Source organism: Glandiceps talaboti, chromosome 23 (assembly GCF_964340395.1).
Source record: "Glandiceps talaboti chromosome 23, keGlaTala1.1, whole genome shotgun sequence".
NCBI classification, from domain to species: Eukaryota; Metazoa; Hemichordata; class Enteropneusta; family Spengelidae; genus Glandiceps; species Glandiceps talaboti.
In genome coordinates, this window is record NC_135571.1 from 9,320,453 (window position 1) to 9,338,454 (window position 18,002).

The 18,002-nt window shown below is 34.3% G+C and overlaps 2 protein-coding genes across 2 annotated transcripts in view; both read left to right on the forward strand.

Moving 5' to 3' along the window:
- LOC144453076 (arylsulfatase I-like) overlaps nucleotides 1-7,446 on the forward strand; it is an 11,554-nt gene extending 4,108 nt beyond the window's left edge. Inside the window, exons 3-7 of the mRNA XM_078144348.1 lie at nucleotides 3,107-3,282; nucleotides 3,859-4,072; nucleotides 4,830-5,076; nucleotides 6,345-6,517; nucleotides 7,175-7,446. Of these exons, the coding sequence (XP_078000474.1) occupies nucleotides 3,107-3,282; nucleotides 3,859-4,072; nucleotides 4,830-5,076; nucleotides 6,345-6,517; nucleotides 7,175-7,443 (1,079 nt within the window). The 3' untranslated portion in view covers nucleotides 7,444-7,446. The remainder of the gene's footprint in view (nucleotides 1-3,106; nucleotides 3,283-3,858; nucleotides 4,073-4,829; nucleotides 5,077-6,344; nucleotides 6,518-7,174) is intronic.
- Nucleotides 7,447-9,271: 1,825 nt separating this feature from the next.
- LOC144452856 (sialidase-2-like) overlaps nucleotides 9,272-18,002 on the forward strand; it is a 49,710-nt gene continuing 40,979 nt past the window's right edge. The window contains exon 1 of the mRNA XM_078144040.1: nucleotides 9,272-9,333. Within this exon, the coding sequence (XP_078000166.1) occupies nucleotides 9,276-9,333 (58 nt within the window). The 5' untranslated portion in view covers nucleotides 9,272-9,275. The remainder of the gene's footprint in view (nucleotides 9,334-18,002) is intronic.

An 18,002-nucleotide genomic window follows, 5' to 3' on the forward strand; every position in this document is an offset into this window, starting at 1 on the left:
CCCTTTTTGTTTGTTTTTCGGTGTACGTAATCTTGCAATAGGTTCCATTGGAAGAACAGTGTGTCTGTATATCAAAAAATGAATACATAAATAAAAAATAAAAAGTAAAACAGCTGTCATGAATATTCAGGATGCAAGCGATGAATACATTGTTTCTGAAGACTCCCATGATGCAATGTCCCATAGCAAAGATACCCTATAAAAGCACAAGATTAACTTGATACTTCTCTGAAATCACAAGTAATTGTAGGTGATATAAAATCAATAACTATTTACTTACTTTGCACTGCTAACATTGTTTACACTCTAGTCAATGACTATTTACTTACTTTACACTGCTAACATTGTTTACACTCTAGTCAATGACTATTTACTTACTTTACACTGCTAACATTGTTTACACTCTAGTCAATGACTATATACTTACTTTGCACTGCTAACAATGTTTACACTCTAGTCAATGACTATTTACTTACTTTGCACTGCTAACATTGTTTACACTCTAGTCAATGACTATTTACTTACTTTGCACTGCTAACAATGTTTACACTCTAGTCAATGACTATATACTTACTTTACACTGCTAACAATGTTTACACTCTAGTCAATGACTATTTACTTACTTTGCACTGCTAACAATGTTTACACTCTAGTCAATGACTATATACTTACTTTACACTGCTAACATTGTTTACACTCTAGTCAATGACTATATACTTACTTTGCACTGCTAACAATGTTTACACTCTAGTCAATGACTATTTACTTACTTTGCACTGCTAACAATGTTTACACTCTAGTCAATGACTATATACTTACTTTACACTGCTAACATTGTTTACACTCTAGTCAATGACTATATACTTACTTTGCACTGCTAACAATGTTTACACTCTAGTCAATGACTATATACTTACTTTACACTGCTAACATTGTTTACACTCTAGTCAATGACTATTTACTTACTTTGCACTGCTAACATTGTTTACACTCTAGTCAATGACTATTTACTTACTTTGCACTGCTAACATTGTTTACACTCTAGTCAATGACTATTTACTTACTTTGCACTGCTAACATTGTTTACACTCTAGTCAATGACTATTTACTTACTTTGCACTGCTAACATTGTTTACACTCTAGTCAATGACTATTTACTTACTTTGCACTGCTAACATTGTTTACACTCTAGTCAATGACTATTTACTTACTTTACACTGCTAACATTGTTTACACTCTAGTCAATGACTATATACTTACTTTGCACTGCTAACAATGTTTACACTCTAGTCATTGACTATTTACTTACTTTGCACTGCTAACATTGTTTACACTCTAGTCAATGACTATATACTTACTTTGCACTGCTAACATTGTTTACACTCTAGTCAATGACTATATACTTACTTTACACTGCTAACATTGTTTACACTCTAGTCAATGACTATATACTTACTTTGCACTGCTAACATTGTTTACACTCTAGTCATTGACTATTTACTTACTTTGCACTGCTAACAATGTTTACACTCTAGTCATTGACTATTTACTTACTTTGCACTGCTAACATTGTTTACACTCTAGTCAATAACTATTTACTTACTTTGCACTGCTAACAATGTTTACACTCTAGTCATTGACTATTTACTTACTTTGCACTGCTAACAATGTTTACACTCTAGTCATTGACTATTTACTTACTTTGCACTGCTAACATTGTTTACACTCTAGTCAGTGACTATTTACTTACTTTGCACTGCTAACATTGTTTACACTCTAGTCAATGACTATTTACTTACTTTACACTGCTAACATTGTTTACACTCTAGTCAATGACTATTTACTTACTTTGCACTGCTAACATTGTTTACACTCTAGTCAATAACTATTTACTTGCTTTGCACTGCTAACATTATTTACACTCTAGTCATTGACTATTTACTTACTTTGCACTGCTAACATTGTTTACACTCTAGTCAATAACTATTTACTTACTTTGCACTGCTAACATTGTTTACACTCTAGTCAATGACTATTTACTTACTTTGCACTGCTAACATTGTTTACACTCTAGTCAATGACTATTTACTTACTTTACACTGCTAACATTGTTTACACTCTAGTCAATGACTATTTACTTACTTTACACTGCTAACATTGTTTACACTCTAGTCAATGACTATTTACTTACTTTGCACTGCTAACATTATTTACACTCTAGTCATTGACTATATACTTACGTTGCACTGCTAACATTGTTTACACTCTAGTCAATGACTATTTACTTACTTTGCACTGCTAACATTGTTTACACTCTAGTCAATGACTATTTACTTACTTTGCACTGCTAACATTGTTTACACTCTAGTCAATAACTATTTACTTACTTTGCACTGCTAACATTGTTTACACTCTAGTCAATGACTATTTACTTACTTTGCACTGCTAACATTGTTTACACTCTAGTCAATGACTATTTACTTACTTTACACTGCTAACATTGTTTACACTCTAGTCAATGACTATTTACTTACTTTACACTGCTAACATTGTTTACACTCTAGTCAATAACTATTTACTTACTTTGCACTGCTAACATTATTTACACTCTAGTCATTGACTATATACTTACGTTGCACTGCTAACATTGTTTACACTCTAGTCAATGACTATTTACTTACTTTGCACTGCTAACATTGTTTACACTCTAGTCAATGACTATTTACTTACTTTGCACTGCTAACATTGTTTACACTCTAGTCAATGACTATATACTTACGTTGCACTGCTAACATTGTTTACACTCTAGTCAATGACTATTTACTTACTTTGCACTGCTAACATTATTTACACTCTAGTCATTGACTATATACTTACGTTGCACTGCTAACATTGTTTACACTCTAGTCAATGACTATTTACTTACTTTGCACTGCTAACAATGTTTAGAGATTGATTACATTGACAGCCATACTGGGCTGATAATTAAATCAATTGAAACAGTGTATACATTGTGGATGCTGCAAATGATACTTGCAAATCATATAAACGTTGTACTTGAGTGTTATGAGTCATAATTTGCTGATGGTATAATTTATTTTATCAGGTTTTTACCAGCCATTAGAGGACTATTTCTATCACAATATCAGTACAGATGACTACAGAGGATGGGATTTCAGACGTAATGATGACGTAGTCGCTGAACAATACAGTGGTCAATACTCAACTCATGTGTTCACAGAGGAAGCACAACACATTATTACCAATCACGACAACTCACAAGTAAGCCGTTTTACTTATTGTTGCCACGACAACGTGAACAAGAATTACTGTATGATTGACAATAGCATGTCATCACCCACGCGCACGCCCGCACGCAAACACTTACATACATACATACATACATACATACATACATACATACATACATACATGCATGCATGCATGCATGCATGCATGCATGCATACATACATACATACATACATACATACATACATACATACATACATACATACATACATACATACATACATACATACATACATACATACATACATACATACATACATACATACACAATAAATGTAACCATTTTCATAAAAAGACATTAAATCAAACAGTAAGCTTTTTATACCCCAATACTATACAGAGTATGTCTTCATCATGACCAAAAAACCCCAACATTTTTGATGATTTTTTCCCAACCTTTATTCCTTTATCTTTCCTTCCAAGCCGTCCACAACCCTTTACATTGTACAAGTACCTTCCAATGATTTGTGGCACACACAATTTCGGCAAGGTTACATGTGTTTCCTTGATAACAAACAGTAAATCATAACTCCATCATTGCTTTCCAGCCACTATTTCTATATCTTTCCTTCCAAGCCGTCCATACCCCTTTACAAGTACCGTCCAGATATTCTGATTTGTACAAAGATTTGATACCTGATAACGAAGAACGACGTATCTACGCTGGCATGACAACTTGTATGGATGAAGCCATTGGTAATGTGACTAGGACACTACAACAAACTGGATTGTGGGAAAATACAGTACTTATATTCTCAACAGGTAAATTCATATATTAGACCGAGATGAGGGAGAGAGAGAGAGAGAGAGAGAGAGAGAGAGAGAGAGAGAGAGAGAGAGAGAGAGAGAGAGAGAGAGAGAGAGAGAGAGAGAGAGAGAGAGAGAGAGAGAGAGAGAGAGAGAGAGAGGGGGGGGGAGGGAGGGAGGGAGGGAGAGAGTGAGAGAATGGAGGTAGATTGACAGCCAGCCAGCCAGACAGACAGACAGACAGACAGACAGACAGACAGACAGACAGACAGACAGACAGACAGACAGACAGACAGACAGCGTTAAAGACAGGGAGATAGACAGTGAGACAAAAACAGAATGTCAGTGACTGATAGATATAGACAAACGCAGAGACATAAATGGGGACTAATGGGCAGTAGAGAGGGAAGGTAGACAGACAGACAGACAGACAGACAGACAGACAGACAGACAGACAGACAGACACACAGACAGACAGGGAGATAGACAGTGAGGCAAAGACAGAATGTCAGTAACTGATAGATATAGACAAACGCACAGACAAATGGGGACTGATGGGCAGTAGAGAGGGAAGACAGAGACAGACAGACAGACAGACAGACAGACAGACAGACACACAGACACACAGACATACACACACATGCGCACGCACGCACACACACACACACACACACACACACAAAAAAAAAAACACACACACACACACACACACACACACACTTATAGAGGCAGATATTTAAAGACACTTAAAATAATTTATCTTTTAATTTAGATAATGGAGGTGTGACTTGGCTAGGTACAAATTGGCCACTACGTGGAGGGAAGACATCTCTCTATGAAGGTGGTATACGTGCTGTCGGTTTTGTAAATAGTCCGTTGCTAGGCGACCACGTACGTGGCACTGCTACCAAAGAATTGATACATATGAGTGATTGGTTTCCTACTTTAGTACGATTGGCTGGTGGAACTTTGATTGGTAACAAGAAGTTGGATGGATACAACCAGTGGGAAACTATCAGGTATTGCAATAATTATAACACAGTCGGTCACTTTGTGGCAGTCTACAGGTTACTTTTTGAGACTCTCTGTTTTGCAATTATTCAAACGAGGTGCAAAAAGAGAATGGGCTGCAAAGTAGTTGATAAAAATCTTGTAACCATGGGGATGACCAATTGTATTCATTTTGGATTTTTAATTCATAAAATATAGTCCTACTGTGTGAAACAACTTATATCAATTCCTTTTTTGTAACTCAATAAATTGAAGAAAAAAATTAAATGTGTTAAACATTTGTTATTGTACGTACAATAACAATCTTTTTTACACATTTGAGACTAGCTTGATAGGGGAACACAAGTGTGGAAAAAACATACGAGTCGTATGCTGAACTTCACTACGAATACCTCCAAATGTAACGATACAACGCAAATTTGAAATAACATCTGTACGGAAGTGATTATTTCCATGAATTCTTACTTGTTGAAGAAGTTGGTATCTTTACTTTATTTTAAACCAAAAACGATAATATTATAATAACAACTAATAAGAAATTATTAATATCCTGTTGGCAGAACACTGCTGCACTGCATAATCGATTATGGAAAAAAACGTACACTCTGAGATCAATGGTTACATAGACAGTATGATCGTGCGACAAATCACGTGATTCCATTAACTGTTTCTGTCAAACCGGATCAGGAAATCGTTTGTTTACGTCATTGTCACGTAATGTTCCAAAAACGTCATCCTGTTTGTTGAAAGTATTACTTTGGGTAATTCCGCGATAAATATGAAAACATATGGTACCTTTTATATAGTTCAGCTGTCAACAAGGTAGACTCATTTGATGCTGCCATTTTTACATACCACCTCTATATACTTGAATAGGATTATAAAAGACACAGGACATTAAGTGTCACAGTTATTATTATGCTGCGAAAAAAGAACGTGTATACTAGAATTGTATTGCTGGGTTTTATTTGTTGCGTGTCAATTTTGCAATATATTGTGAACGTAAACTAGGGTAGAGTAATTTTTGGAACAGTGTGCCCTCTAACGTCAAGCAAGAAAAAAACTTCGTTGAACTACATATCCTTGAAGAGATCTTTGCATGTTGACAAACATGATAGTCGTGTTTATCACTTATACAACCCCTGCACTAGTTGGAACTGGGACACTATTTTCATCAAATAACCAAAGATATAGTAATTATTTTTGCAATGTATGCTCATTGGTCAGTAGACATATTGTCATATTATAATGCCAGTTGAATATTTACTCTTCTTAGCCAAGGTGCACCCACCGTACGCAACGAAATCCTACTGAATATTGACCCTCTCTATAAATCACCCAGTATCAATAAAATAAATGGAGAGAAATGGGCCGACAATCAACATTTCAACATCTCTATACGAGCTGGTATACGTGCAGGAGAGTGGAAATTAATGACAGGCTCTGCAGGTAAATACAATGACAATTAATTGAGCTGCAAACAAGTCTTCGAAAAATACTGCCCCATATACTGTGTTTCTGTGTGCAATTAATATAACAAATTAATTTAACTTTTTGGTTAAATTTTAACTCAAAAGGTAAATGTCACATACCCTCTATTGTTTCTCTTCTCGTCTTTTCTCTTCCCCTCCCCTCTTCTCTCCTCTCCTCTCCTCTCCCCTCCCCTCCCCTCCCATCCCCTCCTCTCCCCTCCCCTCCCCTCCCCTTCCCTCCTCTCCTCTCCTCTCCTCTCCTATCCTCTTTTCTCTTCTCTTCTCTTCTCTTCTCTTCTCTTCTCTTCTCTTCTCTTCTCTTCTCTTCTCTTCTCTTCTCTTCTCTTCTCTTCTCTTCTCTTCTCTTCTCTTCTCTTCTCTTCTCTTCTCTTCTCTTCTCTTCTCTTCTCTTCTCTTCTCTTCTCTTCTCTTCTCTTCTCTTCTCTTCTCTTCTCTTCTCTTCTCTTCTCTCCTCTCCTCTCCTTTTCTCTTCTCTTCCTCCCCTTCCATCTCTCCACATTCTATCATATCATCTCATTTCATCTGATCTCACTGTGTGCACGTTTTACCATTTTACCCCATCATTTCTCTATCATACTATAACATTATCCAATGGTATTCATGTTACGTACAGGTAACGGTAGCTGGGTACCACCGTTGGAGTCAACAACCAAGGCGATCCATCCGGAGAGAAGCAGTACCAAAGTCATACAGTTATTTAACATTGTTAGTGACCCGTATGAGAGGTATAATCGTGCTGAGGAACAGCCTGCCGTAGTGGAAGCTCTACTAAAAAAACTATCGTACTATTACAAAGACTCTGTACCAACCAATTTTCCTGAACAAAATTTACATGATGCTGATCCAAAATATCACGGTGGAGCTTGGTCACCATGGGAGTGAACACTGAGATTAACTTATGTCGAATTTACGGTTATCTTGATTGGGGATGTGTCAATCATACCCGGTAACTCTAACGACAAGTGTTTTCTAGTCGCGAACCAAAGAACCAAATCTTGACTGTTGTCAGTGAAACGTTTCATGTCTCAGTACTTAGTGCTTGGACACATACATGTAGATCAGTTATCTATTCTGTACCAAGTACGATTATAATATAGCGACTGTCATGTACGAACATAACAGTACTTCATACCATGACAGTGTGTGTGGCAAGCCAAGTCGTATGAGCTGTATATATACCTCTGTCATTTGCAATAAAATGATATAAATGATAAAGTTAGTTTTTATATTGTACTTTCCCAAGGGGTTTATAATTATTTCTACTGACATGATGATACATTTGCGACGGCAGAAACCTTGCCCCTCGTCATTTGATAAGACAAGTTTTATGTCCACTTTTATTTTCACAAACAAATTTCCAGTTCCCTTGGTAGTCCATGTACACATGAGAGGCCATAAATCTGTTCTTATCAAACCATGGTGTGTAATAAAAGTCTCTGTATTTCCAACATGCTGTGTCAAGTGTTATTAATCCAATTCATTTGCTTATTACTTTCCCTGTTTGTAACAGGCTTCGTTTGTCCAAGGTCTGGTGTCAACAATTGTAGTATTCTGGGTGGATACTTTAAAAATTTGTTTGAATATGAAGTTTCATCTCAGTTCCCCATTCCTCTAGACGTGGATGATTCAATTTACAAAGCCATGGCTAGCCTCTAGAATTGTTGATTCGTCGTAATTTATTTTACATATTTACCCTGTGTTTCACGACAAACTCTTAAGCATATTTTTCATATAAATGTTGGTTAATACAGATCACATCTGTCATTTAATTCCCCTTTTGTGTGACCTATTTATACTTGTCGAATCACTAGAGTGGCACAGATGTCTCGCGAATAAATCTCCAAGTATCAAAGGGCCGGTGAGAAGCCCTCGAAACAGCCCATATGATTTGAAATACATAGAAGAGGCACTCTCGATAAAATACATACGCCCCAGCTTGGCGTCATATGTTGCACAAAAATCAACATCCTGAACCTTTCTATACGTTTTTAGTGGTAATTTATTCACCGATATTAATGCGTTGGAGATTGCCGGACTTCCTTGTGTACAGGGCTTATGTATTACTATACCCAACAAACTGACGTATCATTCCACGGCGTTTAGGAGGTTTTGGAGTTTTTGTAATTTTATCTCTCGGTTACTTGCCGCTGCATTTGTGAGTAAACGGATTTTTTTTTAAAACTTCCAAATTTTAGTAGGCGTACTTTCGTTTTTATAGATCAGACTACGAGGGCGCTGTAACCAAGGCTCGCTCTATTATAAGTTCCATGTGTTGGAAAATTTGTATTTTATCAACTTATGAATATTTTGCAGGTTGTCCAATCGGAGTAGACTTTAAAGAGATTGTTGATAAATTGTCTAGTTTACAGTATGGTGTCGTGAAAACACCCAGAAAACATGTCCCTGAGCGAACTCGTTATCAACCTTAAATAACAGGTGATGTACTGATGAACTTTGTTTGGGTTATTCCGTTTGATGTCATATTATGTCTGTGTCATTAATTTTGATAGATAAATCGTTTCCCATACACAACGCAAATGAAATGTGAGTCTTTTATGATATTGTTTAACGATAAGGGAGTGACGTCTAGCGTCTCTGATAGAAAAATCATGTTGACGTAAAAGTGTTGAATGATGGGTAGAACCTAGGGGGGAATTGTTGGTATAAATAACAACGAAGTTAGAGGTGCTAATATTCATCGAAGAGTTTACACCATGTCAAGTGCTTCGAATACAACAGCTGCCGTGGGCTTGAAGGAATTTCCTTTAACAGGTAAGTTTTTGTTATTAAGTGTGAATGACGTGTGGGTCTAATCACGGAGTCTGACACAACGTTGCTAAACTTATAGGAGTTAGTCTGTAGTGTTTGACGTGGCATCGCTTGGTTTATATTTATATATCTAAATTGTGTACCGAGCGCCAATACATGTAAAAGAGGCTAGTCTAGTACACACTGTGTATATCACCATTGCGTACGTACGTGAGGCATGTTCCTGTTGACAACAAATTGTCGTCAAAAATGAGCGAAGTATAAATTCTCTAATCTTCTCAATATCACTCCACAAATATATTACCACAAGGTACTTTCACATAACAGAGTCCAAAGTTTGTTCAACTAATACCCACGTAATCCGTATAAAGTGATATTTTAAGTCGAACTACAGGAAAGTCCCAGCGGATTTGCGGATAAGAGTTAATCTTCAGCAGATATATCCATACAATGCTATAAAGTATATTGATACTGCAATGAAGCATAAAGTCGGATATATTTAGTGTTTTTTAGGAATATTTTTGGCACCATGGTGACAGAGAAGGGAAAATGTGGTCATGTTTTTCACATCATTTGTCATAGTTATGTACTACAATCAGATAGAAGAATTCTGATACAAGTACTGGTACAGTTGTTAAAAATTTTTAACCATCCTTCTCAGAAACACTGCAAATTCAAATTGCAAACTCAAAAATTTGTAGAAAAATAATTTTAAAAAATAATGCAAATTAAAAAAAAATATTGTATCTAATATGTAATATGTATGAACTGACCATACCCAGCTGTAGGTATAACAGAAAATAATATACTTACTTAGTAATTAAAATAAAAGAGAAATATCAATATACAGTAAAAAATAGTGCAAATATTTTTTAATTAAAAGATAGTACCTATATTTTTCTGAACCTAATTTGTATTTAGATCCCCCCCCCCCCCGAAATGAGGGGTGGAAGCGGAGGTTGTCAATAGACTGTTGGTTCCATTCTTCCAAGGTTATTAACACAATCACAATCTGTAGATTTTGTTTCTTGTTTTGAAATGTTGAAAGTAAAACAACATGCTATGTATAATCCTTTGTAAAGTTATTTGATCTACCAAGCTGATGCAGTGTTTTAGCTAAGGGTGGTAAGTAGGTAAAATCTACCAGGGTTCTGCAGTCATTTTACCAGGGTTCCCTACTGGTGTTTTAGCTAAGGGTGGTAAGTAGGTAAAATCTACCAGGGTTCTGCAGTCATTTACCAGGGTTCCCTACTAGTGTTTTAGCTAAGGGCGGTAAGCAGGTAAATTCTTAGTGATAAATTAAAACTTCTACTCGCAGAGTCCAAATAATTTTGGAAGCGAATTCCAAATTTTGGCTGCCATCACATCAGCATTGTGAGAGATATATCAGAATACTTTAATCTAGGTTGTATGTAAGTATTTTCACCCCAATTAAAATTCTTAAACTCGGAATGTGCCAATATTTCATCCATCAATCAATATGTGATGACATCAGTAAAACTTAGTTGTTTGGCATGAATTATTACTGGTTTACAAAAAATAATTAATTATTTTTTCCTCATAAAATACAAGTACAATAATACCATATAATTATGTAATTATCCAAATTCATATGGATTGATGATGTTTGTGAGTCCTAGTTAATTTATCAGTTTTCAATATAATATAAAAAATTCCCTTGTGGCCCTTTTGTATACCAACAATGTAATATCTGTCAAACTGTTGTTTTCCTTTTTACTATGCAAACTGAATCAAAGACCCCATTAAAGTAAAAACACTGTGATGAGTATTTCTGGTAAGGCAGCCGCACTATCAAGTACATTCGTTGTTTGCCATCCCCTAAAACAATATTTTAAAACTGTTTTGTTAGAAATAAAAACAGTTCCTTACTCATAATATCATGTACCCAGAATAGTATTGAATTGTCTGTGAGTAAATCATGTATTTGTATAGCTTGCACATAATAAAGTAAACCTGGAAATTTTCGTTTATTTTGCTGGAAAACAAAAATGCAAAAATAAGTAGTGACTAAAATGCCTTCTTGTACATGAACACAATGTACCAGTCTGGTAATTAGTAAAAATAAGTAGTGACTAAAATACCTTCTTGTAGTATACATGAACACAATGTACCAGTCTGGTAATTAGTAAAAATAAGTAGTGACTAAAATACCTTCTTGTACATGAACACAATGTACCAGTCTGGTAATTAGTAAAAATGAGTAGTGACTAAAATACCTTCTTGTACATGAACACAATGTACCAGTCTGGTAATTAGTAAAAATAAGTAGTGACTAAAATGTCTTCTTGTACATGAACACAATGTACCAGTCTGGTAATTAGTAAAAATAAGTAGTGACTAAAATACCTTCTTGTACATGAACACAATGTACCAGTCTGGTAATTAGTAAATAAATAGTATTTGAGAATGAGCTGAAGACTGTAAAATCACAAAATGTTCTAGAGGTTTATAGTATAGTGAAATAAATCCAAGCAAATTACAGTTTGGGTGTACATGTACTAGAATAATTTTTTTTTAAAATTATCAGGCCTAATAAAAAAACATGTGGTTCCAGTTACCCGACCCCACCTAGTTTTTCACTGCTGACAATAACCTTTTTTTGCATATTTGAGAAAAAAATAATAAAATAGTGAAAATTGTGAAGTCATGCAAGACATCATAGTTATGGAAGTTCAGGACGTACATTAAATCCTCATTGTGCTGTTATTGGTCCATGCCAGGGATAATAATTGTAAGGCTCTTTGAGCACAGTGTGCGAAAGCATTATATAAAAACTAACATTATTATTATTATTATAGAAATTTGAAGAATACACATTCAAATTCTTAGCATTTTACACTATGCTAGCAAGTCAAACCAGAAACAAGAAAGTCAACTCATTATGATGAATGCCTATGTGAATTGCATGTGGAACAAAATCAATATGTCGACCCAGAAATTGAATTTTTCTTACTTTTATCACATGCCTAGGGAGTCAAATTGTATTGCAGGTAACAAGTATTGTAAGTGGGTATAGATATTCAATAATATTTAGATATTACAACAATAATATTTGAGATTTACAGATGTAGGTTGTATAGTGGCTTAGGGTACATGCTGCACTACCCATGTTTACTAGCTAGGTTAGACTTAAAAACAAAATTGTGTGGTTCCGATTATGCTCAATTTTAAAATATGTGGGGTAGGTAGATTTTTAGAGATACTTTTGAAAGATTAATATGAAAAAAATAATTGGAAGGGCTTGCAAGATGTACTGAGGTTCGCAAAGCCTGTAAAAATTGAATGAAATGCATTTCTGCAGCTTGAATATTTCTAATATCTATAGTGACAATATTGGGTGAGTACGTATTAAAAATTAATCACACACTCACGAGTTTGCAAATCAATCAATCAATCAATCAATCAATCAATCAGTCAATCAGTCAATCAGTCAATCAGTCAATCAAAAGAATTTGTTGAGTGTCAGAATCCAATACAACATTATAATAAAGGTACATGAAGTGCTAAAATACTCTTGAAATAATTGTACATTTTTGGAGTTAAAATATTTCTAGCGACAATATTGGAAGAGGATGTATCAAATGTTAACCAGAAAGGCTCCTAATATGACACTGTAATGAGGCTTGCAAAACTCATAAAAATTGAAATGCTAAAATAAATTTGAAATGAATACATTTTTTTAGTTTTAATATTTCTAGCGACAATATGGGATGAGGATTAAATATACAAGCTGTGCTACCGGGCTTCACAAACTCTGCAAAGGTTTTATCATCTACTTCATGAAATACTAAAATATGTTTAAAGAATTAAAATACTTTGAATATATTTAATGGCAACTTACATGTATAACCTTACAGGGGTGAACAAATCCACTGGCCCTTGGTCCGGGACTAGTGATTTTTTTGGGCGGACCACACAAATTTTACCTTGTCTGGTCCGTCGGACCAGTACCTTACTGTTAATAACTATGTTAAAAAGTCGTCTGAATATACAGATTTATAGGTAAGATTTAATGTTTCACATTAGTGGGACCTGGGACCACTAATTCTTTCAGCAGGACCACTGGATTTTTTAAGGCACTGGTCTGGGGACCACCAGTTCACAAAATGATTTGTTCACCCCTGCCTTATTTGGGCAAAGTGCACCCAGTCGTATATAGAAAATTATTCCACAGTATGGTTCATGTATTCTTCATAGCAATATGCAGGACTTTATTATTCATGTACTGTAGTTATATGATACTTGACTGTATCATCATGGGAAAAGGGAGATATATATATTATGTATAATTACTATTTTACCCGAGGGACTTGTGTGATGGTTATTTTCCCCACAGGGGTTGTGGCAATAAAAATGTCTACTTAGTAGCACTGTGACAAGGGTTGTTGAAAATATAATAAAATTTGTAAAGTCATGTGTGAAACAGGTTTTTGGCACTAAATGCATACTATTGATAGAGCAGCTATAATTAAACACAGGGGGCTGTGGAAATTTGATTTAATAGTTAATGAAATGCAGCAATTTTGGAAGTCATCAATGCATAAATTTAAATAGCTATAATTAAACACAGGGGGCTGTGGAAATTAAATTTATGCACAAAACACAGGATTACAGTAATAACTGTCTTAAGGTCTAGTCGGGTTCGTGAAAATTTGACTCTAATTTAATAGGGTGTGAAAATAATTATTTGGTTCCGGTTACCTGACCCCACCTAGTTTTTCACTGCCGACCTAAACTTTTTTTTCAATATCCAAGAAAAAATAAAATAAAATCGCAAAAAATTGTGAAGTCTCGCAAGAAATAGTGGATGCAAAAATTGACATCAACTTAAAAAGACAATATAAAACTGTTTGTCCAATCTGTAATGGCTGTATATCTGATAGGAAGAAACCAATATTAAACACACAGGCCATTTGGAAAACAATGGAAAACATAACTACCTGAACTAGACACTCACATATAAAAAAAAATTATTTATATATAAAACAGAAACATAAAAGAACTACCTACCCCACCTATTCTAAAATTGAGTGTAACCAGAACCACACAATTTGTTTTTGTTAGGCCTTAGGGTGTGAAATATTTGAAAAAATATGTGTTACTGTGACTTGGTAAGACATGGGGATGTTGAAGTCTTTGTGAAAATTTGAATTTCATTTGTGTGCGAAACAGCAATAAATGTGTAATTTTGATGTTTACTTTAACATAGGGGTCAGGAAATATATTTAATTGGTATATAAAACACAGGGGGCAGTGTAAATGTTAAATGAGTGTAAAATATAGAAAATCGGAATTGATAACGAAAGCCTAGTAGTGACGTCAAACTTCCAATTAACCCAGTTTGAAGTATATTACCACTGACAGATACATGACAATGGGACAATAAAACCAGCTGTGTTCCGTCTTAATCAACCAACCATGGAAAAAATGGGGAAATGTCAGATCGGATCTAATCAGAAATTTATGACTTTCACTCATTTCAGTTTAAAAAACCGGATTGCTGTCGAGGTCATGGTTTGTCTTCATCTCATAAACAACTCCAGTGACAATGAGATAATCATTTGACTTGGTTGAGTAGGGTCGAATAAAAACTCAAGTATTTCCTGCGACTCTTTTGCTATCTTTCTTTACTTTTATTTTTTTGCCAATTGGAAAATGCAGCAAGAAATAGGCATGTACTGAATAGCGGATCAATCTGATGATAAAGACTGAAGTGTGCAGTTGAAAATTACCGGTACAATTTTTAAGTTTTGTTCAGTTCAATACTGTTTATTAGCAAGATGTAAGAACTTGGTACAGTGCTTGCTACAGTCACTAATAATCATTATGATTGCTTTGTTTTATGTTGTCACACTTAGCTTGTTGACACTGGAAGTGTTGTATGAATGGTTTAGATTGTGTCCAGTGTGCCCTCTAATGATAGCCAAATTTTGTTGTTGTGAGTCAAAATGATACAAACTGGCATTTCTTGTGAGTCACCACATAGTAAGAGATAGGGGAACACCAAATTTTGGTGCGTCACTAGAAATTGTGTGTGTCAGTGGCGTGTCAAATTGGCTTAGAGGACACACTGATGGTGTCCCAAATGAATTTTGTACAAGATTCAGCTTATGTATTCAACTTGTAATAATCAGACTTCCAAGCTGTGTTTCCAAGGTAGTGTAGTTACTATACATGTAGTCATTTTCTGTGATCTTGATCTCTCTCTCCACATATAGTCAAATGGACCCAAAAAATCTAGCTAAATCTCCTGCTGGAGAAAGGGTCAACAGTGGTGAGCGGCATGTCAGTTATAGTAATCTATCTATCAGACACTGACAGACAGTTCAGTTTACTACAAAATCAACCTCCAGTTTGAATGTAAGTCATTAAGGATGTGATAATATCATATCAACATTTGTATGTCAATTCTCCAATAACATTAAAGTAGTGCTGTTGGTGGTAAAGAACTGAATTCTGTTCTCAGTGTGTTTGCTAAAGTTGGAGAACCCTGGTTACATAAGGGGAAAAGAGGTAAAACCTGCAAGTGTTTCACATAGAATCTATCATAATTTTTGCGGGGAACACCGGTAAAATGATATGGGAACCCAGGTAGAAATTACCTACTTACCGCCCTTGAAAAAGCACTGTTCTACTGAGAGAAATCCAGTTGACTATACGATGAAGATGATCATAGTGCACTTAGTAATTTTCAAGGGAGCTACACTATTGATGATTTCCTGAATAATAGTATTAATACAAAGAAAGATACACAGATTCAACAGATCACCCTTGCCTGTATCTCTTGTAAATTGCTGTGTAACCTCACATAAAAAATTTGTTTTCAAAACAGTTCAGAGCAACATTTCATCAAACCCATTATATCAGAAATGTAAATGAGACATCATTTTGTGGGTTATAGACATCATTTTGTGGGTTATACAGAAATCCGATACTCACCATAAACTACTATAAACTGTCAATCAAATGGATCAATTAATCAAATTATTTTAGTTAATACTTTGTCAGAACATTTACAGTAATTTACATATAAATGTAGTGTGTATTTAAATTATAACTGCAATCTGTATATATATGCCATTAGCAGGGTAATATTTGTCGATAACTTTATTTTCATCAGAAAAATAATCTAATCTTACTAAATGCTATAATTATAATGGTTTCATCTACTTAATTCTGTTTTGCTTTCTTTTTCCAAATATGGACATATACTCAGTATATTTTGAAATAATAATTTGAATATTTTTAAAGAATACTTTAAAGTGGTCATATGGATGAGGATTGGGTATTTATTTTGGATTTTTAATATATAAAACAATTTTATCATGGCTTCCTACTTGAAAAATCAATGTGAAACAACATATGTCAAGTTTGTGTTTGTAAATCAATACATTGCAAAAAGCTACCAAATGTCTAAAAAAGTTTATTATTGTATGTACAATAACAAATATTTTATACATATATTAATCATTTGCAATGTATCGAGTTACAAACGAGGACTTTGTCATTGTTGTTTCACATTGATTTTTCAAGTAGAAAATTTTTTTTATATATTAAAAATCCAAAATAAATATCCAATCCTCATCCATATGGCCATTTTAAAGTATTATTTTAAAAATATACAAATTCATATTTTTATATTACATTTCTTAATTATTATAAAATATCTTTATTTAGTGTAAAACTCAATAAGCTTCACAAACAATGCATGGTATTAAAACAAAAACATTGTGATACATCCAAATAAGGTTAATATAAGTCCAAATAAAGTCATTTACAAAATCTTGTGTTTCCTTATATGGTCATACAAACTACTTGTGTACCTAAATATGGTCTGATGTACCAAATTGCAATTTGGTGTCCCAAATACGGTCATTTACCTTGTGTACTTGTAATTCCTTATATGGTGTTTCCAAATAAGGTCTGATGTACCAAATTGCAATTTGGTGTTCCAAATAAGGTCATTTACCTTAGGTACTCGTATTCCTTATATGGTGTTTCCAAATATGGTCTGATGTACCAATTTGCAATTTGGTGTTCCAAATAAGGTCATTTACTTTGGGTACTCGTATTCCTTATATGGTGTTTCCAAATATGGTCTGATGTACCAATTTGCAATTTGGTGTTCCAAATAAGGTCATTTACCTTGGGTACTCATATTCCTTATATGGTGTTTCCAAATAAGGTCTGATGTACCAATTTTAAGGATTTTCCATAGACAAGTACGTCAATTGATAAACATATCAAAATAGATACATAGATATTGATGAATAAAGATAATTAATAGAATCGGATGTAATTGTGAAGAACGATATTAATGATGTCATTAACAAAATTGTATTTTAATTTGTATGCACTTTGTAGACACTATTGATTTCACAGTTGGTTAGTTTATCATGATACCTTCATGGACAAATTAGTAGAGAAAGTGGTTTTCTTATAAAATGAATGTCATGTTACATAATCTGGCCTTCAAGTCATTACTCTTCTTGTATATAGCTGACTGACTATTTTCAATAATGTAAATTACCTACAACGCTATTCATTAGTATTTATATTAAGTGTATTGAGATGTTGTTGTACTTAGAACAAAGATTAGAGAAGTCATTTTTTGTAAAATTGACAATTTTGATTTTTTCGTTCAATCAAGT